This window comes from Oenanthe melanoleuca, chromosome 18 (genome assembly GCF_029582105.1).
Source record: "Oenanthe melanoleuca isolate GR-GAL-2019-014 chromosome 18, OMel1.0, whole genome shotgun sequence".
Lineage (NCBI taxonomy): Eukaryota > Metazoa > Chordata > Aves > Passeriformes > Muscicapidae > Oenanthe > Oenanthe melanoleuca.
In genome coordinates, this window is record NC_079351.1 from 579,536 (window position 1) to 593,761 (window position 14,226).

Sequence of the window (14,226 nt, forward strand, 5' to 3'; positions counted from 1 at the left end):
TCCACACAGCTCTACAGAGCTCCACACAGCTCCACACAGCTCCACACAGCTCCACACAGCTCCACACAGCTCCACACAGCCCCACACAGCCCCACACAGCCCCACACAGCTCCCCACAGCTCCGCACAGCTCCACACAGCTCCACACAGCCCCACACAGCCCCAAACAGCCCCACACAGCCCCACACAGCTCCACACAGCTCCACACAGCCCCACACAGCTCCGCACAGCCCCACACAGCTCCACACAGCTCCACACAGCTCCACACAGCTCCACACAGCCCCACACAGCTCCCCACAGCTCCGCACAGCTCCACACAGCTCCACACAGCTCCACACAGCTCCACACAGCTCCACACAGCTCCACACAGCCCCACACAGCTCCCCACAGCTCCGCACAGCTCCACACAGCCCCACACAGCCCCACACAGCTCCACACAGCTCCGCATAGCTCCCCACAGCTCCACACAGCCCCACACAGCTCCACACAGCTCCACACAGCCCCACACAGCTCCACACAGCTCCAAACAGCTCCAAACAGCTCCACACAGCCCCACACAGCTCCAAACAGCTCCAAACAGCTCCACACAGCTCCACACAGCCCCACACAGCTCCGCATAGCTCCCCACAGCTCCACACAGCCCCACACAGCTCCACACAGCTCCACACAGCTCTACAGAGTTCTACACAGCCCCACACAGCTCCCCACAGCTCCAAACAGCTCCACACAGCCCCACACAGCTCCGCACAGCCCCACACAGCCCCACACAGCCCCACACAGCTCCACACAGCCCCACACAGCTCCACACAGCCCCACACAGCTCCACACAGCTCCACACAGCTCCACACAGCCCCACACAGCCCCACACAGCCCCACACAGCTCCACACAGCCCCACACAGCCCCACACAGCTCCACACAGCTCCACACAGCTCCACACAGCCCCACACAGCTCCCCACAGCTCCACACAGCTCCACACAGCCCCACACAGCCCCACACAGCCCCACACAGCCCCACACAGCTCCACACAGCCCCACACAGCCCCACACAGCTCCACACAGCTCCACACAGCTCCACACAGCCCCACACAGCCCCACACAGCTCCACACAGCCCCACACAGCCCCACACAGCCCCACACAGCTCCACACAGCCCCACACAGCCCCACACAGCTCCACACAGCTCCACACAGCTCCACACAGCCCCACACAGCTCCACACAGCCCCACACAGCCCCACACAGCCCCACACAGCCCCACACAGCCCACACAGCCCCACACAGCCCCACACAGCTCCACACAGCTCCACACAGCTCCACACAGCTCCACACAGCCCCACACAGCTCCCCACAGCTCCACACAGCTCCACACAGCCCCACACAGCCCCACACAGCCCCACACAGCCCCACACAGCTCCACACAGCCCCACACAGCCCCACACAGCTCCACACAGCTCCACACAGCTCCACACAGCCCCACACAGCCCCACAGCCCCACACAGCTCCAAACAGCTCCACACAGCCCCACACAGCTCCACACAGCTCCACACAGCTCCAAACAGCTCCACACAGCCCCACACAGCCCCACACAGCTCTACAGAGCTCCACACAGCCCCACACAGCTCCACACAGCCCCACACAGCTCCACACAGCCCCACACAGCTCCAAACAGCCCCACACAGCCCCACACAGCCCCACACAGCTCTACAGAGCTCCACACAGCCCCACACAGCTCCACACAGCCCCACACAGCTCCACACAGCCCCACACAGCTCCAAACAGCCCCACACAGCCCCACACAGCCCCACACAGCTCTACAGAGCTCCACACAGCTCCACACAGCCCCACACAGCTCCACACAGCTCCCCACAGCTCCACACAGCCCCACACAGCCCCTTCCCTCTCCACACAGCCCCACACAGCTCCACACAGCTCTACACAGCCCCACACAGCTCCAAACAGCTCCACACAGCCCCACTCCACACAGCTCCACACAGCCCCACACAGCTCCACACAGCCCCACACAGCTCTACAGAGCTCCACACAGCTCCACACAGCTCCACACAGCTCCACACAGCCCCACACAGCCCCACACAGCTCCACACAGCTCCCCACAGCTCCACACAGCCCCACACAGCTCCACACAGCCCCACACAGCTCCACACAGCTCCACACAGCCCCACACAGCCAACACATCCCACACAGCCCCACACAGCCCCACACAGCCCCACACAGCTCTACAGAGCTCCACACAGCTCCACACAGCTCCACACAGCTCCACACAGCCCCACACAGCCCCACACAGCTCCACACAGCTCTACACAGCTCCACACAGCCCCACACAGCCCCACACAGCCCCACACAGCCCCACACAGCCCCACACAGCTCCACACAGCTCTACACAGCTCCACACAGCCCCACACAGCCCCACACAGCTCCACACAGCCCCACACAGCTCCACACAGCCCCACACAGCCCCACACAGCTCCACACAGCCCCACACAGCCCCACACAGCTCCACACAGCCCCACACAGCTCCACACAGCTCCACACAGCTCCACACAGCCCCACACAGCCCCACACAGCTCCACACAGCTCTACACAGCTCCACACAGCCCCACACAGCCCCACACAGCTCCACACAGCCCCACACAGCTCCACACAGCCCCACACAGCCCCACACAGCCCCACACAGCCCCACACAGCTCCGCACAGCCCCACACAGCCCCACACAGCTCCCCACAGCTCCACACAGCTCCACACAGCTCCACACAGCTCCACACAGCTCCACACAGCTCTACACAGCTCCACACAGCTCCACACAGCTCTACACAGCTCCACACAGCCCCACACAGCTCCACACAGCTCCACACAGCTCTACACAGCTCCACACAGCCCCACACAGCTCCACACAGCCCCACACAGCTCCACACAGCCCCACACAGCTCCACACAGCCCCCCAGTTCTCAACACAGCTCCACACAGCTCCCCACAGCTCCACACAGCCCCACACAGCTCCACACAGCCCCACACAGCTCCGCACAGCCCCACACAGCTCCAAACAGCTCCACACAGCCCCACACAGCCCCACACAGCTCTACAGAGCTCCACACAGCCCCACACAGCTCCACACAGCTCCACACAGCCCCACACAGCCCCACACAGCCCCACACAGCTCTACAGAGCTCCACACAGCCCCACACAGCTCCACACAGCTCCACACAGCCCCACACAGCCCCACACAGCTCCACACAGCTCCACACAGCTCCACACAGCTCCACACAGCTCCACACAGCTCCACACAGCTCCACACAGCTCCCCACAGCTCCACACAGCCCTACAGAGCTCCACACAGCCCCACACAGCCCCACACAGCCCCACACAGCTCCGCACAGCCCCACACAGCCCCACACAGCTCCCCACAGCTCCACACAGCTCCACACAGCCCCACACAGCTCCACACAGCTCCACACAGCCCCACACAGCTCCACACAGCTCCACACAGCTCCACACAGCTCCACACAGCTCCACACAGCCCCACACAGCTCCACACAGCTCCACACAGCCCCACACAGCCCCACACAGCTCCACACAGCTCCACACAGCTCCACACAGCCCCACACAGCCCCACACAGCTCCACACAGCCCCACACAGCCCCACACAGCCCGAACAGCTCCACACAGCGACAGCATCCTATCCTGCTTCTGCCCAGGGGGCACTGACCACGTTAACCAGCACTGACCGCGTTAACCAGCACTGACCATATTAACCAGCACTAACCAATACTAACCACATTAACCAGCACTGACCGCATTAACCAGCACTGACCACACTAACCAGCACTGACCAGCCCTGACCACATTAACCAGCACTAACCGCATTAACCAGCACTGACCAGCCCTGACCACATTAACCAGCACTAACCACACTAACCACACTAACCAGCACTAACCAGCACTGACCACACTGACCAGCACTGACCAGCACTAACCACACTAACCAGCAATAACCACACAAACCGCAATAACCAGCACTAACCACACTAACCACATTAACCGCACTAACCAGCACTAACCGCACTAACCACACTGACCACATTAACCACACTAACCAGCACTGACCACACTAACCACACTAACCACACTAACCACACTAACAGCCCCACACAGCACCACACTAACCAGCACTAAGCAGCATTAACCACACTAACCAGCACTAACCGCACTGACCACACTAACCAGCACTGACCAGCACTGACCGCACGCGCTGCACCGGGCTGTCAGTAACTCTGAGTTTATCCCCACGCAGCCCTCGGTGCCCGGCCCTGCCCTGCGCTCCGTGCCCAGCGCTCAGAGGCTGCCCGGGCTGCCCACCCCGCGGGCAGTGCCGCTCCAGGACGTGGCTCTGCGCTCCCCTTCTCTGTGCCCAGCGCTCAGAGGCTGCCCGGGCTGCCCACCCCGCGGGCAGTGCCGCTCCAGGACGTGGCTCTGCGCTCACGTTCTCTGTGCCCAGCGCTCACAGGCTGCCCGGGCTGCCCACCCCGCGGGCAGTGCCGTTCCAGGACGTGGCTCTGCGCTCACGTTCTCCGTGCCCAGCGCTCAGAGGCTGCCCGGGCTGCACACCCCGCGGGCAGTGCCGTTCCAGGACGTGGCTCTGCGCTCCCCTTCTCTGTGCCCAGCGCTCACAGGCTGCCCGGGCTGCCCACCCCGCGGGCAGTGCAGCTCCAGGACATGGCTCTGGGCTCCCCTTCTCCGTGCCCAGCGCTCACAGGCTGCCCGGGCTGCACACCCCGCGGGCAGTGCCGTTCCAGGACGTGTCTCTGCGCTCACGTTCTCCGTGCCCAGCGCTCACAGGCGAGCTGTGCACACGGGCAGGACGAGCAGGGTCAGCTCCAGCAGCTCTGCAGGGACGGGGCTCACAGCCTGTGCTGCTGTACCAAGGCATTCCAGCAGCCTAGGCCACAGCTCACACCAGGTACACCAAATTGTGCTTATCAAACATCCATCAAGGCTACTGAAACATAAACTGTGCTAAATTGGGAAAGAAGAAGCTGAAAAACAGAATACAAGACTGCAAGAACTAAGCTGAAGAAGGGCAGTGGAGCACTGGGCTGTAACCAATCATATTTCCTGCAAGGAGCAGAGCTTGTGGACAAGACAGAGGCACCAATCAAGTAATGCATGATCACTTGGACAGTCGTTTTAGAACCTATAAAGTGAAGTAAGGCATAACGTAAACCATAAAGTGGCTTTTCCTTTATCACACTGGTCACTTGTTCAGAGCTCCTCTGTTCCTGCCTGGTGCCCTTGGAGCTCCCTGCCTGCTCTCAGGGGTGTCTCCAAGGAGCAGGATTGGTGCCAGCAGCACGGAGCTGGCGCTCCAGAGGATGCTGAGCAGGGACATGGTGGGTCCAGAGCAGCCACAGCCCCTGGGCACATCCCCAGACACAGAACCAGCCCTGGGGTGCTGTTAGTGCAAAATCAGCCCTTTCAGCTGCAGCTCGCAGTGTCCCCAGGCAGCGTGGCCAAAGGTTTTGTTCTTTATCTGTGCCTTGTGCTCCTCAGATACTGGTATCAAAATGTGCCTTGAAACTCTCCTGACATGGAATATTCCTCAGAGATTAGAGCAGTGCTCTCCTCCCTCCCGATGGACACGATACGTTATCAGCACCTCCTTATCAGCACCTTCCCTGCACTGTTAGCACAGGCTCAGGGACTTGGTGACCCACCTCAGAACAGCACCTGAATATTCAGGACCTTCCCTGAGCCGGGCAAGTGATAACATCTCCTATCATGAGCCCTTTAAACCCTCGGAGCTGCCGGGAAGCTCTGTCCTCATGGAAGGACAGTATCGAACCCAGGGCAGCACTGGCAGATAAAAGAGTTCCTGCAGTAAATATCGGTATTGGGCTGAGAGAGAGGGGTGCTGGGGTGGCAGGAGGACACTGAGCTCAGGAATTGCACTGTGGGGTGGCAGGAGGACACTGAGCTCAGGGATTGCACTGTGGGGTGGCAGGAGGACACTGAGCTCAGGGATTGCACTGTGGGGTGGCAGGAGGACACTGAGCTCAGGAATTGCAGTGTGGGGTGGCAGGAGGACACTGAGCTCAGGAATGGAGTGCACTGTGGGGTGGCAGGAGGACACTGAGCTCAGGAATTGCAGTGTGGGCTGGCAGGAGGACACTGAGCTCAGGGATGGAGGGCACTGTGGGGTGGCAGGAGGACACTGAGCTCAGGAATTGCACTGTGGGGTGGCAGGAGGACACTGAGCTCAGGAATTGCAGTGTGGGGTGGCAGGAGGACACTGAGCTCAGGAATTGCACTGTGGGGGTGGCAGGAGGACACTGAGCTCAGGGATTGCACTGTGGGGTGGCAGGAGGACACTGAGCTCAGGGAGGGCACTGTGGGGTGGCAGGAGGACACTGAGCTCAGGAATTGCAGTGTGGGGTGGCAGGAGGACACTGAGCTCAGGAATTGCACTGTGGGGTGGCAGGAGGACACTGAGCTCAGGAATTGCAGTGTGGGCTGGCAGGAGGACACTGAGCTCAGGAATTGCTGGCTCAGGGCTTGGATCCAGGGCTGGGGGCTCAGGGCAGGACCCACCCCAGCATTCCCACTACCTGCAAAAGCCCAACTGCTCTCCCAGCTGGTGCCAGCCCCGAGGTCCCTGCTGGGATCTCTTGGACCTCTCCCAGTGTCCTTGCCAGACTATCCCATGTCACAGCACAGAAACACCCACATGGAAGAGACACCAACACCCCCACAAATCAGTGCTGATGCTCAGGACTACAAAGAACTCTATGTAGTCATTCCATCCAAAAAGAACAAACCCATGTGCCTAACACTCATCTACCCAGCTCAGTCTTGGGGAGAAACATCAAGGAATGACCCCAGAAGGGCTGGGAAATCCAGGTGGAGACAGCTCTGCTTAGTGAGGAGAGGGTGGCAGGCAATTAGGAAGCAAAGCACCAAGGAATAAATCTGCAACCTGAGAGAGGGAGATCAGCAAAGACATAAAGGTTGTGAGTTCACAGCCCAGGGAACCAAGGCAACCTCTGTTATATAACTCTACAAAAGCCTTTAACTCAGTTTTTCTGAGAATTGAGTCGTCAGCAATGATTAAACCCCAGAGAAGCCATAAAGCAGCAGATATTGATATGATAGGATGCTGATCCAGCGAAGCTCAGCAGTGCACGAGCAGATGAGGGTCTGGGATGATGGGACACGGGAGCTCCAGAGCTGGGATCACCCTCAGGAGCATCTCTGGGGGCTGATGCATGGTCAGGATCCCAGAAAGAGCCTCCTCCAGTGAGCTCAGCAAAGCCAAGAGGGCAAACCCAAGCTCGTCCCTGAGCCTGCATCCCACGGTGGATGAGCTGCTCTGGGGCTGCTGAGCAGGGAGCAGGGCAAGGAAAGCACAGCCCGGGGGCTGGGAGGGATGGGGGCTGTGGAGGGCTCCCTGCTCACACCCCAGAACCGCAGCACCGCTGGGGAAGATGCTGATGCTTGACCCAGAAGGGACTTTCGGACAGTCTCCTGCAGAGAGACAAACAAGAGGCTGCTCTGATAGCGAGCGCTGCCCGGAGCCACGCACCCGAGCAGCACGGCCAGATTAGATAAGCAGCGAACTTAGTCCCACCCCGCAGCTATTAATGCCGGCTCCCCGCACTCGGGGCTGCTCCTGCCCAGGGCACCGGGATGCTGCTGGCCCTGGGGCTGCTCTGGGCCGCCCTGGCCCCGGCGCGGAGCCTCCCCCTGCGGCAGCAGCACAGCAAACTGCTGCTCGTGTCCTTCGACGGCTTCCGCTGGGACTACGACCGCGACGTGGACACCCCCAACCTGGACACCATGGCTGCAGAGGGCGTGAAGGCCAAGTACATGACTCCTGCCTTCGTCACCCTCACCAGCCCCTGCCACTTCACGCTGCTGACCGGTGAGTGCCCCCGGGGCTGGGGAAGGGCAAGGTCAAGGCTCAGGGGACAGGGACAGACACAGCTCAGGAGGTCCTGGCCCAGCAGCACTCAGAGCTTCAGAGCAGACAAGGCAAGAGATGCAGAATTGGTAGATTTAAACTAGACACAAATTCTTCCCTGATTTCCCAGATTGCCCCATCCCAGGAAATGTCCAAGGCCAGGGTGGATAGGGCTTGGAGCCAACCTGCTCCAAGTGTCCCTGCCCATGGCAGAGAGGTAGAATGGGGCTGGTTTTAAGGTCCCTCCCAGCTCAAACCATTCTGGGATATCCATGAACTGAACCTGTATTTATCAAAGGCAAATGGCACCAGACCAGCTGAACAGCCTCCTTTGATAAGATAAATTATTTTTTAAACAAGGGAAATGCTCTAAATTTAATCTTTCTGGACTTCAGTAGTGCATTTGATACAGTGCCACATGGGAAATCATTAGTTAAGATGGAGAAGATGAAGATTGTACAAAATCTGTAACGTGGGGAAGTGAGAGGCTACAGGAAGAGGACAGAGTGGATGCTGAGAGGAGATTGTCAAGCTGGAGGGAGGGCACCAGGGGAATTCCTGAAGAATCGATTTTGGAGCCAATCTTATTTAAGATTTTAATTAATAACCTTGGCATAAAAGAGTGGAGCATGCTAATGAAATGTGCTGATGGGCAAAAGCAGGGAGGCAGCATCAATACCAGGGAGGATGAGGAGATCATGCAAAGGGACTGCACAGTCCTCAGGACCAGAGTAACAAAAATAGCACAAAATACAGGAGTCCAAGTGCATCCCTCCCTTGTAACAGAACCTTGGGTGCACTGACCTCCGAAGTGAAACACCATGTGATTAAATAAACACAAGACATGGGGAACCTGCCCGTGCCCAGAGGGCAGCGATGTGCCTGGTCCAGGTGAGACCCACCTGACACCAACTAACCCACAAGGGAGGCAGCACTGCCCCAGCACCTCCTCCCTGCCCCAGGGCCCCACCTGGCAGAGGGCAGGGTTGGAGGGGCAGAGAAGGGACCCCCAGCACAGCCTGGCTCACCCCTCCCCTCCCCTCCCCTCCTCTCTCCCGCAGGGCGGTACCTGGAGAACCACGGGGTGATCCACAACATGTGGTTCGACACCAACACAGGTGTGAAACTGCCCTACTACACCACCCAGGGCATCAGCAGCTGGTGGGACAACGGCAGCCTGCCCATCTGGATCACTGCCCAGAGACAGGCAAGTGTGGCACCTCCTCACACCACAGACCCTGCCCAGACCCTGCCAAGCTGCCACCCTCCAGGAAAAGCTCCAGGCAGGCCACAATCCCCAGTGGCCAAGAGTTCCCAGCCTCCCTGTGAACATCAGGCTAATTAGAACAGCAAAAAAAAACCTGAAATCCCCAGACACTGGCAGGAATAATTATGATCGTTCTACTAAAAATAGCAAAAAATAATAGATGCATTTCAGCTTTATTAAGACATTAATAAAGCAGGTTATCCTGTTTAAAGAAGCCTCAGCCAGTTCCTCAGGGAACATCCTGAGCCTGGGAGCTCCACAGCCTGAGGCACATCCAGGGCACTTGGGTGGCAGCACCAGGGCCACTCCCCTGTGCCCTGGGAACTGCAGCAAGCCCAGCAGGCGTCAAATCTGCCTTTGAGGAAATGGAACCCGGCCCAAGGGTTTGCCCACATTTACCTGCCAAACTGACTTCAGTAAATCACACCTGAATGTCTTGATGGTTGAGAGGCAGAGGGTCCATGCAAGGTGCAAAGGAATCACTGGCTCCACAGTTTTAACTGGTGTTAAAACACAGTGAAGAACCAGGCGTAAGGGCAGTGCTTTCAATTAATCAATCATTCAATTATTCAATTAATTCAATTAATTTAACTGGCAATGAGCAAGAAAACCTCATCAGAGGCAGAGGCAGACACTGGGCACAGCAGGAACTAATCGTGTGAGGAGGTGGCTGCACTGACAGGTGGAAGGAGGCTGCCAAGAGAGTCCAGGTGAGTTTATGGGATGTCTCCACTCACAGGGTTTGAAGACAGGCTCTATCCACTTCCCTGGAACCAAAGCAAAATACCAAGAAGAAGAAGTGTACAAGAAGCTGGTGGAACCCCCACTGTTCAACTACAGCAATGAAACCAACTGGAGGCAGAGCATTGACACGGTCATGGAGTGGTTCACAGCGGAGAACCTCGACTTCATCACGCTCTACTTCGGGGAGCCAGACTCCTCAGGACACAAGTTTGGCCCTGAGTCCACACAGAGGAAGAACATGGTCAAGCAGGTGGACAGGACCGTGGGGTACCTGCGGCAGCGCATCCGGGAGAGCGGCCTGGAGCCAAAGCTCAACCTCATCGTCACGTCCGACCACGGCATGGAGACCGTGCTGAAAACCGACGAGATCCACCTCCGCACCGTCAGCAACTTCTCCTTCCAGGACCTCGACTTTGAACTGCTAGACTATGGACCAAATGGACTCCTGGTGCCAAAAGAAGGGAAACTGGAGCACGTGTACTCAGTCCTGAAAAACGCCCACCCAAAGCTGCACGTGCACAAGAAAGAAGAGTTCCCAAAGAGATTCCACTACGCCAACCACTCCCGGATCACCCCGCTCCTGCTGTACAGCGACCCAGGCTACGTCATCCACGGGGTAAGGTGTACGCCCAGGCAAACCTACTGTCCTTTGGGATGTGCCTCCCACTCCTCTCCCTCTCACAGCACCCCAGCCCCACCCAGCTTTAGGCCTTTGTCTCCATACACACAGATATAAATTCCAGCTCTTTGTATAAACACCTTCTCTGCTGTTGAGAAGTATCCAGAAACCTTGGAGTGGGAGTTGCACGAATGCAGAATATCCACTGCAGGATCCTCTCCTAGCCTGACTGAAGCACCAAGGCCAGCAGGCAGCTTCCCACTGGAAGCTCCTCGGTACAACAAAATTTGGATGTGCTGACATTTAGGGAGGGAACTCGCAGGATGTAATTGCTTGAGAGCAGTGTCTGGAGCCACCTCCAGCTTCTGCAGAGTTTAACAGATCAACTTCCAAAACTGAAAGGCACCAACCAGACCATCAAACCCCCAGCTGCAGAACAGGGCACAGGAGGTGGGAGAGGTGGGGGCAGAGGGCTGGGGGCGCTCAGGTTGCTGCTCTCCCCTGCAGAGGTACAAGGTGCAGTTCAACAAAGGGGAGCACGGCTTCGACAACCAGGCCATGAGCATGAAAACCATTTTCCGTGCCGTGGGACCGGCCTTCAAGAGGGGGCTGGTGGTGGAGCCCTTCGAGAGCGTCAACGTCTACGCGCTGCTGTGCGAGCTGCTGGGCATCGCCCCCGAGCCCCACGACGGCTCCCTGGAGGTCACCAAGCCCATGCTGCGGGACCCGACCGACCCGACCGAGCCGACCGAACCGGCTAGAACAACTGGACCAATTAAAACAACTAGACCGATTAAACCGACTGAACCGATTGAAACGACAACCCCTGGGGACAATGGTGAGCACCGGGACACATGGGGGTGGCAGCAGGCACCGGCAACAGACACCAAATGGGGCAATGGGCACCAGGAACGGCACGGGGAGGGGCAATGGGTACCGGGATTGCACCGGGATCACACCGGGAGAGCACCGGGAGCGCTGCGCTCCGCCGGGATTCCCGCGGGAACAGCGACACCTGGCGGCCGCCGCCGCTCCCGCCGCTCCGGGGCACCGGGCCGTGCCCGCCCCCCGCCGCTCGGTAGCCGGGCAGGGGTCCCCGTGTCCCCGGGCAGGGGTCCCGGTGTCCCCGGGCAGGGGTCCCGGTGTCCCTGGGCAGGGGTCCCCGTGTCCCCGGGCAGGGGTCCCCGTGTCTCCGGGCAGGGGTCCCGGTGTCCCCGGGCAGGGGTCCCGGTGTCCCTGGGCAGGGGTCCCCGTGTCTCCGGGCAGGTGTCCCCGTGTCCCCGGGCAGGGGTCCCCGTGTCCCCGGGCAGGGGTCCCCGTGTCCCCGGGCAGGGGTCCCGGTGTCCCCGGCGCCGGCGGAGCTGCTCCCGGGCGGGCGGGGGGAGCAGAGTGGGTGGCAGCAGGTGACAGTCAGGGCCCCGGGGGTGCTGCCCTCGGGCAGGGCTGGCACTCACCCCTCTCTCACCGCAGGTACGGGCTCTCTCCATCCCTCCACCAAGTTGCCGCTGATGCTCGGACTGGCGCTGGCTCTGGGATGCTGGAGAGGAGTTTTCTAACCCCCACCAGGTAACCCGGCAGGACCCGTGCCCACGCACACACGTGCCCCGTTTGGGGGTGGTCTCCCCGGGTTTCGTCTGCCCGTGGATCCCCCACGGGACACAGCAGGGGTTTCACACCTCAGGCAGGACTCTGTTTCTCCCGCCCCGGGTCAGATTGACACCACCCAGGGCATGGGCTGGGCTGAAGGAGAGGGGTGGGCGCCCCTCCTGGACCCTGTCACTGCCCCTGTCCTGTCCCCCCGTTCTGGTGCTCAGCCAGGGCAACCACGGGGGTGAATCCCGCACTGTTGGTGGCCCTGCACGTGGCCGTGTGTGGCTGCACGACCACAGTTTGTCATTTGCCTTCCCAGTGCGAATTTGTCCAGAGAACAACCAGAACGAGCAGCTCCTGATCCAATCCCCCGGCACCTCCAGCCGATTCCTCCAGGCTGCAGAGACCTGAACCGAGCACCAGCAGCGCCGGGCTCTCCTGTCCTGGCAGCCCCCAAGCTCCAGAAACTCTACCAGAACACGGGGCAAGGTGGGGAAGGACGTGGCTCACAAAGACAGCCAGAGCCAGGCTCAGGGAATTGGACAAAATTCCCAAAACCTCTCTAAATTACTGAGGCACGCTCCTCCAGCATGGCTGAGTCCCTGGAGGGGGAGATGCCTGTCCCAAGCTTTGGGGTGACACCGGGATGCACTGCTGTGGAAGGTGGCACTGACATGCCCACCCCCTGTTTGCATCACCCAAATGTGGGAGGCAGAACAGCTCCAGAGAGGGCTTGGAGCAGAGACAGCTGATACATATTGAGTGTCTGAGTTAATTAAAATCAATCATCGTTCCGAATGTGCTGGGAGCCTCCCCTGAAAGGCGCCAGGCCCCACCCAGGGTGGATCGCTCATCCCACACCTGCCCAGGAGCAGAGAGACCCCGGGTGTCTGTGCCGGCCACGGCACCCCCAGCCCGAGGCCTCAGAAGTGTCCCAAAGTCAGTCAGCACCTCCAGCTGCTGCCCCAGGAGCCCCAGGAGCCCTCAGCAGCCTGCTGCTTGTCTGTCTGTGCTTTGTGGCTCTGGACAGAGCTGGGAAATGCCACCTCTGCACCCTGAGCAGCAGACCTGCAGCTCCATGGCAGAACTGCTGAGACCTGCCCCAGCTGCAGCCCAGTCAGCTCCTGGCGGCTCTGGGAGGGGTGTTGGTGTGTTCTGGAGACAGGGAATGTGGCAGTGCCAGGGCCAGGCCCAGCTCACAGCAAACAGCCCTGAGCCAGGGCTGGCAGAGCTGGGGGGCTGTGCCAGGCTCCGGGGAGCTCTCCACAGCAGGGCTGAGGGAAAAGCCCCTGCACAAATCCAAACCTCCCTGAGGGCTGCAGGAAGCAGCCCAGGGTCCTTCAGCCAGGCTGGGGCTCAGGGGACAGGAGCAAGGTACGTCCCGTCCAGCAGCCCCGTTCCAGCACCCCCAGACCCTCCCAGATGCTGTGGTGCCTTTCCCCAAGCCTGTGCCTCATCTCAGGGGCTCGATAAACATCTGTTGCCATAGAGACTCGCTCACTGCATCGGCTTCACCCAACGAGATGAAACAAGAGCCGCACCCTCAGAAAAACAGGAAGAAAATGTTTGGCTTGAAACTGTGCTGGGGTGGGGGTCAGGGCGGCGGCAGCTGCAGGGAGGCTCTGAAAGGGGAGCGAGGCCAGCGCCGTGCACGCCATTGACATTGATATTAGTGATAAGGGAGCACAGAAACCTTCCCGTTCTCCTGCTGGTGACCTTGGGGCCTCTCGGGCAGCTCAGCACAGCCCTGCACACGCTGCAGGCAGCTCAGCTGTGTCCTGGAGATCCCGGCAGAGCTCAGAACCCTCTGGTACCAGCTCTGACTGTCCTCATGCCCAGGGTGCCCAGCAGGCACGGAGCAGGATCACAAACCCATGGAATGGTTTGGGTTGGAACCTCACAGCCCATCCAGTGCCACCCCTGCCATGGCAGGGACACCTCCCACTGTCCAGGGTGCTCCCAGCCCTGTCCAGCCCGGCCTTGGGCACTGCCAGGGATCCAGGGGCAGCCACAGCTGCTCTGGGCGCCTGTGCCAGCCCT

The 14,226-nt window shown here is 59.8% G+C and overlaps 2 protein-coding genes across 7 annotated transcripts in view; one reads left to right on the plus strand and one right to left on the minus strand.

Annotated features, from left to right (window-relative positions):
* Positions 1–14,226, minus strand: part of RBFOX3 (RNA binding fox-1 homolog 3) — a 135,852-nt gene that overhangs the window by 117,465 nt on the left and 4,161 nt on the right. The gene's annotated exons all lie outside the window — the stretch shown is intronic.
* ENPP7 (ectonucleotide pyrophosphatase/phosphodiesterase 7) lies at positions 7,663–12,984 on the plus strand. The gene is made up of 6 exons (XM_056505973.1): positions 7,663–7,927; positions 9,028–9,173; positions 9,973–10,593; positions 11,104–11,434; positions 12,067–12,162; positions 12,506–12,984. Exons 1-5 carry the CDS (start codon positions 7,693–7,695, stop codon positions 12,150–12,152), a joined length of 1,419 nt encoding a protein of 472 aa, XP_056361948.1. The 5' UTR covers positions 7,663–7,692; the 3' UTR covers positions 12,153–12,162; positions 12,506–12,984.

Excerpts from the sequence above, each read along its gene's own strand:
- ENPP7 (XM_056505973.1), top strand. The coding sequence starts at position 7,693 with ATGCTGCTGGCCCTGGGGCTGCTCTGGGCCGCCCTGGCCCCGGCGCGG. Across the intron at positions 10,594-11,103 it reads CAGGCTACGTCATCCACGGG|AGGTACAAGGTGCAGTTCAA; the intron begins GTAAGGTGTACG and ends TCTCCCCTGCAG. Across the intron at positions 11,435-12,066 it reads GACAACCCCTGGGGACAATG|GTACGGGCTCTCTCCATCCC; the intron begins GTGAGCACCGGG and ends CTCTCACCGCAG.